Source organism: Macaca thibetana, unplaced genomic scaffold (assembly GCF_024542745.1).
Source record: "Macaca thibetana thibetana isolate TM-01 unplaced genomic scaffold, ASM2454274v1 unplaced_scaffolds68, whole genome shotgun sequence".
Lineage (NCBI taxonomy): Eukaryota > Metazoa > Chordata > Mammalia > Primates > Cercopithecidae > Macaca > Macaca thibetana.
This window is the reverse complement of record NW_026088857.1, coordinates 1-12,632: the sequence shown is the minus strand read 5'-3', so window position 1 is coordinate 12,632 and position 12,632 is coordinate 1. Positions and strand designations below refer to the sequence as shown.

The following is a 12,632-nucleotide window of genomic DNA, read 5'->3' as shown; positions in this document are numbered from 1 at the left end:
GCCTCATGAGTTGTAATGCAGGAGGAATCGTGTCATAGCTAGGATAAGACCAATGTCGCCAATACGGTTGTATAGGACTGCTTGGATGGCTGCTGTGTTGGCGTCCGCTCGAGCGTGTCATCAGCTAATTAGGAGGAAGGATATAATTCCTACGCCTTCCCAACCGATGAAGAGTTGGAAAAGGTTGTTAGCAGTAACTAGAATCAGTTAGCAGAACTAGAATAGGAAGATAAGGAGATATTTGAAGAGTTGGTTAATGTTTGGATCTGAGCTTATGTACCATAGCGAGGATTCTATAATGGATCAGGTGATGAACAGTGCGATTGGAATAAATATTATGGAAAAGTAATCTAGTTTAAAGCTTAGTGTTAGATCTAATGTCTGGGCTGTTATTCAATGTCAACTTCACATGGTTGTTTCTTGGTTGAAGAAAATGTAGAAAGTTGTTGGAAGAAGGCTAGTAATAAAAGCATATGTTACAGTTGTTTTTACATAATTTGGATATGAGCGTGTTTTGTCAGGGTTGATGAGGGTGGCAAAAATTGGAAGAGTTAGGGAGGCGAGGGTTGTTGTTATAACAGGGGTACACATGATTGTTACTTTTATTTGGAGTTGCACCAATGTTTTTGGCTCCTAAGGCCAATGGATAGCTGTTAGTTATCCTTTAAAAGTTGAGAAAGCCGTAATTTTAAGTACGGAGGCATGGATTAGCAGTCCTTGCAGGTTTTCTCGGTAAATAAGAAGCGATAAGCTTCTATAGTTAGGTTCACAATCGAATGTTTTGATTAAACTATATTTACAGGGAGCAAACCCTAGAATGATATTGGGGTTGAGGGATAGAAGAATGATTGGAGCGAGGTGTATAAATACGAACGTATTTTCTCGTGTGAAGGGGGGTTTTATGTTGATTATATGATGTGTAAGTGTTCCTCGCTGCATTGTGATGAACATGTGGAGAGAGTAGAGGGCTGTAATTAGTATGTTGAGTCCTGTTAGGACAATAGTCATATGGGATCAGGAAAACGAGGCTGCGATTACAAAGAGCTCACCTAGTAGGTTGATAGTGGGGGGTAGGGCAAGATTAGTAAGGTTTGCTGTGAACCATCAGAAGGTTATTAATGGGAGTAGGGTTTGAAGTCCTCGGGACAGTGGTAGGATACGGCTGTGGGTACGTTCATAGTTTGAGTTAGCTAGGCAGAAATAGATGGAGGAGGTGAGTCCATGGGCAATTATAAGGATAAAATTATGATGAATGCATGGGCCGTTACAATAACGTGTAAATATGGTCGTTACCTAGTAGATTGCCGGGTTGACCTAGTTCAGCTCGAATAAGAAGGCTTAGAGCTGTACCTATGATTCCAGCTCATGCACCAAATAGTAGGTATAGAGTCCCAATGTCCTTATGGTTTGTTGAAAAGAGTCAACGGTTGATGAGCATAGGTAGAGATAGAGAGAAGGGAAGGGTAAAGTGGCTGAGTAAGCATTAGGCTGTAAACCTAAAGACAGGGGTGTAGTCCTCCTTTTAGCAGCCCGGAGGTGATTTTCACATTGAATTGCAAGTTCAAAGGAGCAGCTTTAAAAGTTTCTGCCGGGCCTTCTCCCGCCTTTTTTCCCTGCGGCGGGAGAAGTGGATCAAAGCCAGTTGATTAGGGTATTTAGCTGTTCACTAAATTTTTGTGGGTTCGAGTCCCGTTGATCTAGTGAGGGCTTAGCTTAATTAAAGTAATTGATTTGCGTTCAATTGATGCAGAGTAGGTGTTTGCAGTCCTTATGTACTTCAGAAATTAAGTATTTTTACTTACTAAGGGCTTTGAAGGCTCTTGGTCTTGTTTAACCTAAATTTCTAGTGGATAGCCAAAATTAGGGCGGAGGTTGGTAGTAAAAGGGTAGAGGCAATGACGAGTGGGGGAATAAGGAGTGTAGGTTTTGTGTTTTCGAATTGCCATATTATTTTTGTGTTGTTGGATGTAGGAAATAGTGTTAGGGAGATGGTATAGATTAGGCGTATAGAGAAATACAGGTTAAGCAGAGTTCTGATAATTATGATAGAGGGGATGAGAAAGTGATTGTTTATTGTGAGTTCTTGAACGGTAATTCATGTAGGTAGGAAGCCGGTTAGAGGGGGTAAGCCCCCTAGGGATAGGAGGGTGGATGCTCTTAGTGGTGCTAGACAGGTTGATTTGTTTCAGGTGTGGGGATAGTATGAGGGTGGTGGTGTTTGAGTTTAGGTTGAGGGTCAGGAATATGGTAGTTGTTAGGATGATGTCTATGGTGAAGTAAAGAATTGTGATAGTTGGGTTATATACTAGTGTTCTTATTATTCAGCCTATGTGAGTGATTGAAGAATATCCTAGGATTTTGCGTAATTGTGTTTGGTTGAGACCTCCTCAACTGCCTACTGTGATAGATAGGGTAGAGAGAGTTAGGAGGATATGGGTGTTGATTGATGGGTGAATTTGGTATATGATTGAGATGGGGGCTAGTATTTGCCATGTAAGGAGGAGTAGGCCAGAAGTTAGGGATGTTCCTTGGGTAACTTCTGGGACTCAAAAGTGGAAGGGGGCTATTCCTAGTTTTATGGCAAGGGCAGCCCAGTGCAGAACACGGTGGTGGTGCTTTCGGTCGTGGTGGGGGTGGGGGTGGGGGTGGGGGTGGGGGGGGTGGTGTGTTTGGGTGTGTGGGTGTGTGGTTGTGTGGGTGTCTTGGGGTGTGTGTGTGTGTGTGTGCGCGCGCGGGCGCGCGCGCGCGCGCTGTGTTGGGGAGCGGGGTGGGGGATCAAGCGGGGGTCGGGTGGTGGAAAAGCGTGAGAGCTCTGCCGGGGCTGCTCCCAGAGCCTTGGCCGCTGCCCGCACGGCCGCGCGCGCATGCGCAGTAGACGGTCCCCCTCCTGGAACCTGGGCCGGCTCTGGAATCCCCGGGATGGATGCTCAGTTCTCCTCGGTGTGGAGTCTCCGGCCGCCGCCGCCGCGCCCAGACCGGGAAGACAGGAATGCCAGGCTGGTCAGCCCGGAGGGAAAACAGGCCTCTCCACACCGAGCCAGGTGCTCACCGCGAAAGGGAGGCCACCGCCCCGCCCCCGATCCCGTCCCCAACCCCGCGTCCTAAAGCTCCTCCAGCAGAGCCCGGTACTCCTCCTCGCTGAGGAGTAGCGGTTCCAGCAAAGCGGGCTCTCCCACGTCCTGCAGCTCCGTCGGGGCCTCCGTTTCTAGCAAAGGTTGCCCCTGCTGCAGAAACTCGGGGGTCTCCAGGAGCTCATCCAGCAGGCTGCAGGGGAGTGCAGACGAGCGCCCAGGCTCCTGGAGCGGCGGGGAGGGCGCCCGGATGGCTTGCATCTGCTCCTGCCCCGCGGAGGCCTCCGGGGGCGCGGGCCCCGGAGGTGGAGCTGCCCCGACTTGGGGCTCCCACGCCGCCCCGGCGACCTGGGGCCCCTGGCCCCAGCCCCACCACGGACTCCCCTGGGACGTGGGCGGCGCCAGCACACCCTGGCCCTGCGGCTCAGCTCCAGCGGGCCCAGGCTGTCCCACCGAGCAAGGGCCCGGCAGGCTGTGGTGCTGCGCGTCCCCATCCCCCCGCCATTGGCTCGGGCGCGGAGGCCACCCCCGGGGAGTCTGAGGGTGGGAGAGCGCCCCTTCCGGAGTCGCCAGGGCAGCGTAGGAAAAATCCCAATCCCCGCCTGCCGGGGCAGGATGGGAGATCCCTGCTGCCTGCGCAGCCTGGCTGGGCTGCAGCGGGGCGACGGCCCCTGCTCCCTGGCCACGAAAGCCCCCGGTGGGAGAGTCCAGGGCGCGCAGGGCACGTGGGGGGCGGGAAGCCCCGTTCCCCACGCCCCGGTGTGGGTGAAGGCGACCGGCGAGGGAGCGGGGGGGGGACACCCGCCGGGGGCCGCGTCGCCCGGGCCGCCTGCGTGCGCCGGTGCCCCGCCACCCTGGCCTGGGTGCCTGGCCCTCCGGTTCTGAAACCAAATCTGAATCCGGGACTCCGGGAGGCCCGTCTCTCTGGCCAGTTCTTCCCGGGTGGCGATGCCTGGAAAGCGATCCTGCTGGAAGGCTCGCAGGAGCAGGGCGGTCTGGGACCGGGTGACGGCGGTCCGCTTTCGCCTGCCTTCTTGCGGGCCGCGTTTCCCGGGCCAGGGCCGAGATTCCCGCCGGTGCTGCCTCAGCTGGCGCGATCTCTCGTTCTGAAACCAAATCTGGACCCTGGGCTCCGGAATGCCGATGGCCTGGGCCAGCTCTTCCCTGGTGGCGATGCCCGGGTACGGGTTCCGCTCAAAGCAGGCTCGCAGGGCCTCCCTCTGGCTCGGGGTCCAAACGAGTCTCCTTCGCCGTCCTCGTCCTCGGGCTCCCGCCGGGAGGGCGCCGTCGCCGGGTGTCGGGAGAGCCATCGCGGGGAGACCTGGCCGGAATTTCGCGGACAGACACGGGCAGAGAGAGGCCGGCGATCTCCAGTGCCCCTCAGTCGGCCTGTGCACGGCGAGCAGGTGCGGCCAGGAGGCCGGCCCAGCCGGCCAGCGGCCCTTATAAAGGCCCACAGGCTCCACCCCTTCAGGAATGCCGGAGGAGCCCAGGGCAAGCCCGCCCTCGGAAGCCGGGACCCACAGGGCCCAGGTCACTGTGGCCTGGGTATGGGTGGGGGCCGGAGAAGCCCCGGAAGTGGGGAGTGGGGTGGGGGGGGAGTGGCTGATGATTTTTAGGATTGGGTTGGATTTGCGTAGTGGAATCATTGGTGCTTTTGTAGTTGAGGTACAACGATGGTTTTCGTATCATTGGTTATGGTTGGAGTCCATATGGAAGCAATGACATATGTTTTATTGACATTAAGTGTATTATCGGTTATGGGGTTTGTAGGTTTTTCTCCTAAGCCCTCTCCTATTTATGGGGGTTTAGCGTTAATTGTTAGTGGTGTGATTGGTTGTGTGATTATTTTCAATTATGGGGGGGCTTATATGGGTTTAATGATATTTTTAGTTTATCTGGGGGGTATAATAGTTGTCTTTGGTTATACTACAGCAATGGCCATTGAAGAGTATCCTGAGACATGGGGCTCAGGGCTTGAGGTTCTAGGGGGTCTTTTGGTAGGATTAATGATGGAGGTAGGGCTGGTTTTATGGGTTTTAAGTTTGGATGAAGAAGTGGTGGTGGTTAATTTCAATAATATGGGTAACTGGGTGATTTTTGAGGGGGAGGGGTCGGGGTTAATTCGAGGTGACTGTATTGGTGCGGGTGCCTTGTATGATTACGGGCGGGGCGTTGGTTAGCGGTGGTTGCTGGTTGAACATTGTTTGTTGGTGTATACATTGTGATTGAGATTACTCGGGGTAATAGGTTATATTATTAGAAGTAGGGTCAGGATAGGGGGGATGAGGAAAGAGAGGAAGTAGAGTTTGATTATGCCTCTCTGGGTGGTTACAGTTGTGGAAGCGGTAATACGTGTTTGTGAGATTATTTCGGGTATAGATTTTTCTAGCCATGTTGAGTCTAATAAGAGGAGGGCTAAGTTTTGACTTATAAGTAGGTTTTGCTAGGGGATCATACGGTGAACTGTGGTGGGGAAGTATCCTAGTATGTTGGAGAATTTGAGTATTTGTGATGGGTTTTTCACTTTTAGTTTGTTGGTTATAAGGGCGAGGTCTAGGGCTGTTAGGAAACCGAGAGCAGTTGCGTCTAGGGCTGAGAGTTTGAGATAGAAGGGTGTTGTTGGCTGGGGGAGTGAGGTAGGGGGGATATTACTGGTGATAAGGAATCCCGTGATTATACTGCCTATTTAATTGGGTTTAGTAGGGCGGGGTTGTTTTCGTTGATGTTTATTAGGGCTGGGAAGCGGGGTTGTCCTGTTAGGGTAAGGAGAATGGTTCGAGTACTGTAGGCGCTTGTTAGGGAGGTGGCGATGAGAGTAATAAATAGGGCTCAGGCCTTGGTATACGACGTATTTGTGGCTTCGATAATGAGATCTTTGGAGTAGAAGCCTGTGAGGAAAGGTATTCCTGTGAGTGCTAGGTTGCCAATAACTAGGGAAGTTGAGGTGAGGGGCAGTGTTTTAAACAGACCTCCTATTTTTCGAATGTCTTGTTCGTTGTTTAGGTTATGAATAATGGATCCGGAGCACATAAAAAGTATAGCTTTGAAGAAGGCATGGGTGCAGATGTGTAGGAATGCTAGGTATGGTTGGTTAATACCAATGGTGACTATTATTAGGCCTAGTTGACTTGAGGTAGAGAAGGCCACGATTTTTTAAATATCGTTTTGTGTGAGGGCACAGATGGCTGTGAATAGAGTAGTAATGGCTCCCAGGCATAATGTGAGGTTTTGGATTAGTGTATAGTTTTCTATTAAAGGGTGGAAACGGATGAGTAGGAATACTCCGGCAACAACTATGGTGCTGGAGTGAAGTAGAGCTGAGACTGGAGTTGGGCCTTCTATGGCAGAGGGCAGTCGGGGTGAAGGCCAAATTGGGCTGATTTTCCTGTTGCTGCTAGGAGAAGGCCTATTAGTGGAAGGAGGTTTGAGTTGGAGTTTAGGGCTAATATTTGTTGAAAGCCTCATGAGTTGTAATGCAGGAGGAATCGTGTCATAGCTAGGATAAGACCAATGTCGCCAATACGGTTGTATAGGACTGCTTGGATGGCTGCTGTGTTGGCGTCCGCTCGAGCGTGTCATCAGCTAATTAGGAGGAAGGATATAATTCCTACGCCTTCCCAACCGATGAAGAGTTGGAAAAGGTTGTTAGCAGTAACTAGAATCAGTTAGCAGAACTAGAATAGGAAGATAAGGAGATATTTGAAGAGTTGGTTAATGTTTGGATCTGAGCTTATGTACCATAGCGAGGATTCTATAATGGATCAGGTGATGAACAGTGCGATTGGAATAAATATTATGGAAAAGTAATCTAGTTTAAAGCTTAGTGTTAGATCTAATGTCTGGGCTGTTATTCAATGTCAACTTCACATGGTTGTTTCTTGGTTGAAGAAAATGTAGAAAGTTGTTGGAAGAAGGCTAGTAAGAAAAGCATATGTTACAGTTGTTTTTACATAATTTGGATATGAGCGTGTTTTTGTCAGGGTTGATGAGGGTGGCAAAAATTGGAAGAGTTAGGGAGGCGAGGGTTGTTGTTATAACAGGGGTACACATGATTGTTACTTTTATTTGGAGTTGCACCAATGTTTTTGGCTCCTAAGGCCAATGGATAGCTGTTAGTTATCCTTTAAAAGTTGAGAAAGCCGTAATTTTAAGTACGGAGGCATGGATTAGCAGTCCTTGCAGGTTTTCTCGGTAAATAAGAAGCGATAAGCTTCTATAGTTAGGTTCACAATCTAATGTTTTCATTAAACTATATTTACAGGGAGCAAACCCTAGAATGATATTGGGGTTGAGGGATAGAAGAATGATTGGAGCGAGGTGTATAAATACGAACGTATTTTCTCGTGTGAAGGGGGGTTTTATGTTGATTATATGATGTGTAAGTGTTCCTCGCTGCATTGTGATGAACATGTGGAGAGAGTAGAGGGCTGTAATTAGTATGTTGAGTCCTGTTAGGACAATAGTCATATGGGATCAGGAAAACGAGGCTGCGATTACAAAGAGCTCACCTAGTAGGTTGATAGTGGGGGGTAGGGCAAGATTAGTAAGGTTTGCTGTGAACCATCAGAAGGTTATTAATGGGAGTAGGGTTTGAAGTCCTCGGGACAGTGGTAGGATACGGCTGTGGGTACGTTCATAGTTTGAGTTAGCTAGGCAGAAATAGATGGAGGAGGTGAGTCCATGGGCAATTATAAGGATAAAATTATGATGAATGCATGGGCCGTTACAATAACGTTGTAAATATGGTCGTTACCTAGTAGATTGCCGGGTTGACCTAGTTCAGCTCGAATAAGAAGGCTTAGAGCTGTACCTATGATTCCAGCTCATGCACCAAATAGTAGGTATAGAGTCCCAATGTCCTTATGGTTTGTTGAAAAGAGTCAACGGTTGATGAGCATAGGTAGAGATAGAGAGAAGGGAAGGGTAAAGTGGCTGAGTAAGCATTAGGCTGTAAACCTAAAGACAGGGGTGTAGTCCTCCTTTTAGCAGCCCGGAGGTGATTTTCACATTGAATTGCAAGTTCAAAGGAGCAGCTTTAAAAGTTTCTGCCGGGCCTTCTCCCGCCTTTTTTCCCTGCGGCGGGAGAAGTGGATCAAAGCCAGTTGATTAGGGTATTTAGCTGTTCACTAAATTTTTGTGGGTTCGAGTCCCGTTGATCTAGTGAGGGCTTAGCTTAATTAAAGTAATTGATTTGCGTTCAATTGATGCAGAGTAGGTGTTTGCAGTCCTTATGTACTTCAGAAATTAAGTATTTTTACTTACTAAGGGCTTTGAAGGCTCTTGGTCTTGTTTAACCTAAATTTCTAGTGGATAGCCAAAATTAGGGCGGAGGTTGGTAGTAAAAGGGTAGAGGCAATGACGAGTGGGGGAATAAGGAGTGTAGGTTTTGTGTTTTCGAATTGCCATATTATTTTTGTGTTGTTGGATGTCGGAAATAGTGTTAGGGAGATGGTATAGATTAGGCGTATAGAGAAATACAGGTTAAGCAGAGTTCTGATAATTATGATAGAGGGGATGAGAAAGTGATTGTTTATTGTGAGTTCTTGAACGCTAATTCATGTAGGTAGGAAGCCGGTTAGAGGGGGTAAGCCCCCTAGGGATAGGAGGGTGGATGCTCTTAGTGGTGCTAGACAGGTTGATTTGTTTCAGGTGTGGGATAGTATGAGGGTGGTGGTGTTTGAGTTTAGGTTGAGGGTCAGGAATATGGTAGTTGTTAGGATGATGTCTATGGTGAAGTAAAGAATTGTGATAGTTGGGTGATATACTAGTGTTCTTATTATTCAGCCTATGTGAGTGATTGAAGAATATCCTAGGATTTTGCGTAATTGTGTTTGGTTGAGACCTCCTCAACTGCCTACTGTGATAGATAGGGTAGAGAGAGTTAGGAGGATATGGGTGTTGATTGATGGGTGAATTTGGTATATGATTGAGATGGGGGCTAGTATTTGCCATGTAAGGAGGAGTAGGCCAGAAGTTAGGGATGTTCCTTGGGTAACTTCTGGGACTCAAAAGTGGAAGGGGGCTATTCCTAGTTTTATGGCAAGGGCAGCCCAGTGCAGAACACGGTGGTGGTGCTTTTCGGTCGTGGTGGGGGGGGGGGGGGGGGTGGGGGTGGGGGTGGGGGTGGTGTGGGGGTGGTGTGTTTGGGTGTGTGGGTGTGTGGTTGTGTGGGTGTCTTGGGGTGTGTGTGTGTGTGTGTGCGCGCGGGGGCGCGCGCGCGCGCGCTGTGTTGGGGAGCGGGGTGGGGGATCAAGCGGGGGTCGGGTGGTGGAAAAGCGTGAGAGCTCTGCCGGGGCTGCTCCCAGAGCCTTGGCCGCTGCCCGCACGGCCGCGCATGCGCAGTAGACGGTCCCCCTCCTGGAACCTGGGCCGGCTCTGGAATCCCCGGGATGGATGCTCAGTTCTCCTCGGTGTGGAGTCTCCGGCCGCCGCCGCCGCGCCCAGACCGGGAAGACAGGAATGCCAGGCTGGTCAGCCCGGAGGGAAAACAGGCCTCTCCACACCGAGCCAGGTGCTCACCGCGAAAGGGAGGCCACCGCCCCGCCCCCGATCCCGTCCCCAACCCCGCGTCCTAAAGCTCCTCCAGCAGAGCCCGGTACTCCTCCTCGCTGAGGAGTAGCGGTTCCAGCAAAGCGGGCTCTCCCACGTCCTGCAGCTCCGTCGGGGCCTCCGTTTCTAGCAAAGGTTGCCCCTGCTGCAGAAACTCGGGGGTCTCCAGGAGCTCATCCAGCAGGCTGCAGGGGAGTGCAGACGAGCGCCCAGGCTCCTGGAGCGGCGGGGAGGGCGCCCGGATGGCTTGCATCTGCTCCTGCCCCGCGGAGGCCTCCGGGGGCGCGGGCCCCGGAGGTGGAGCTGCCCCGACTTGGGGCTCCCACGCCGCCCCGGCGACCTGGGGCCCCTGGCCCCAGCCCCACCACGGACTCCCCTGGGACGTGGGCGGCGCCAGCACACCCTGGCCCTGCGGCTCAGCTCCAGCGGGCCCAGGCTGTCCCACCGAGCAAGGGCCCGGCAGGCTGTGGTGCTGCGCGTCCCCATCCCCCCGCCATTGGCTCGGGCGCGGAGGCCACCCCCGGGGAGTCTGAGGGTGGGAGAGCGCCCCTTCCGGAGTCGCCAGGGCAGCGTAGGAAAAATCCCAATCCCCGCCTGCCGGGGCAGGATGGGAGATCCCTGCTGCCTGCGCAGCCTGGCTGGGCTGCAGCGGGGCGACGGCCCCTGCTCCCTGGCCCACGAAAGCCCCCGGTGGGAGAGTCCAGGGCGCGCAGGGCACGTGGGGGGCGGGAAGCCCCGTGGCCCACGCCCCGGTGTGGGTGAAGGCGACCGGCGAGGGAGCGGGGGGACACCCGCCGGGGGCCGCGTCGCCCGGGCCGCCTGCGTGCGCCGGTGCCCCGCCACCCTGGCCTGGGTGCCTGGCCCTCCGGTTCTGAAACCAAATCTGAATCCGGGACTCCGGGAGGCCCGTCTCTCTGGCCAGTTCTTCCCGGGTGGCGATGCCTGGAAAGCGATCCTGCTGGAAGGCTCGCAGGAGCAGGGCGGTCTGGGACCGGGTGACGGCGGTCCGCTTTCGCCTGCCTTCTTGCGGGCCGCGTTTCCCGGGCCAGGGCCGAGATTCCCGCCGGTGCTGCCTCAGCTGGCGCGATCTCTCGTTCTGAAACCAAATCTGGACCCTGGGCTCCGGAATGCCGATGGCCTGGGCCAGCTCTTCCCTGGTGGCGATGCCCGGGTACGGGTTCCGCTCAAAGCAGGCTCGCAGGGCCTCCCTCTGGCTCGGGGTCCAAACGAGTCTCCTTCGCCGTCCTCGTCCTCGGGCTCCCGCCGGGAGGGCGCCGTCGCCGGGTGTCGGGAGAGCCATCGCGGGGAGACCTGGCCGGAATTTCGCGGACAGACACGGGCAGAGAGAGGCCGGCGGGCTCCAGTGCCCCTCAGTCGGCCTGTGCACGGCGAGCAGGTGCGGCCAGGAGGCCGGCCCAGCCGGCCAGCGGCCCTTATAAAGGCCCACAGGCTCCACCCCTTCAGGAATGCCGGAGGAGCCCAGGGCAAGCCCGCCCTCGGAAGCCGGGACCCACAGGGCCCAGGTCACTGTGGCCTGGGTATGGGTGGGGCCGGAGAAGCCCCGGAAGTGGGGAGTGGGGTGGGGGGAGTGGCTGATGATTTTCAGGATTGGGTTGGATTTGCGTAGTGGAATCATTGGTGCTTTTGTAGTTGAGGTACAACGATGGTTTTTCGTATCATTGGTTATGGTTGGAGTCCATATGGAAGCAATGACATATGTTTTATTGACATTAAGTGTATTATCGGTTATGGGGTTTGTAGGTTTTTCTCCTAAGCCCTCTCCTATTTATGGGGGTTTTAGCGTTAATTGTTAGTGGTGTGATTGGTTGTGTGATTATTTTCAATTATGGGGGGGCTTATATGGGTTTAATGATATTTTTAGTTTATCTGGGGGGTATAATAGTTGTCTTTGGTTATACTACAGCAATGGCCATTGAAGAGTATCCTGAGACATGGGGCTCAGGGCTTGAGGTTCTAGGGGGTCTTTTGGTAGGATTAATGATGGAGGTAGGGCTGGTTTTATGGGTTTTAAGTTTGGATGAAGAAGTGGTGGTGGTTAATTTCAATAATATGGGTAACTGGGTGATTTTTGAGGGGGAGGGGTCGGGGTTAATTCGAGGTGACTGTATTGGTGCGGGTGCCTTGTATGATTACGGGCGGAGGGCGTTGGTTAGCGGTGGTTGCTGGTTGAACATTGTTTGTTGGTGTATACATTGTGATTGAGATTACTCGGGGTAATAGGTTATATTATTAGAAGTAGGGTCAGGATAGGGGGGATGAGGAAAGAGAGGAAGTAGAGTTTGATTATGCCTCTCTGGGTGGTTACAGTTGTGGAAGCGGTAATACGTGTTTGTGAGATTATTTCGGGTATAGATTTTTTCTAGCCATGTTGAGTCTAATAAGAGGAGGGCTAAGTTTTGACTTATAAGTAGGTTTTGCTAGGGGATCATACGGTGAACTGTGGTGGGGAAGTATCCTAGTATGTTGGAGAATTTGAGTATTTGTGATGGGTTTTTCACTTTTAGTTTGTTGGTTATAAGGGCGAGGTCTAGGGCTGTTAGGAAACCGAGAGCAGGTTGCGTCTAGGGCTGAGAGTTTGAGATAGAAGGGTGTTGTCTGGGGGAGTGAGGTAGGGGGGATATTACTGGTGATAAGGAATCCCGTGATTATACTGCCTATTTAATTGGGTTTAGTAGGGCGGGGTTGTTTTCGTTGATGTTTATTAGGGCTGGGAAGCGGGGTTGTCCTGTTAGGGTAAGGAGAATGGTTCGAGTACTGTAGGCGCTTGTTAGGGAGGTGGCGATGAGAGTAATAAATAGGGCTCAGGCCTTGGTATACGACGTATTTGTGGCTTCGATAATGAGATCTTTGGAGTAGAAGCCTGTGAGGAAAGGTATTCCTGTGAGTGCTAGGTTTGCCAATAACTAGGGAAGTTGAGGTGAGGGGCAGTGTTTTAAACAGACCTCCTATTTTTCGAATGTCCTTGTTCGTTGTTTAGGTTATGAATAA

The 12,632-nt window shown here is 52.1% G+C and overlaps 1 protein-coding gene and 1 pseudogene across 1 annotated transcript; both read right to left on the bottom strand.

The window, feature by feature from the left end:
• Positions 1–3,101: 3,101 nt before the first annotated feature.
• Positions 3,102–4,381, bottom strand: LOC126947280 (double homeobox protein 4C-like; annotated as a pseudogene).
• A 5,264-nt stretch (positions 4,382–9,645) lies between these two features.
• On the bottom strand, positions 9,646–10,938 carry LOC126947284 (double homeobox protein 4C-like). The gene has a single exon (XM_050777982.1). The coding sequence runs from the start codon at positions 10,921–10,923 to the stop codon at positions 9,646–9,648; it is 1,278 nt and encodes a 425-aa protein (XP_050633939.1). The 5' UTR covers positions 10,924–10,938.
• Between the last annotated feature and the right edge of the window lie 1,694 nt (positions 10,939–12,632).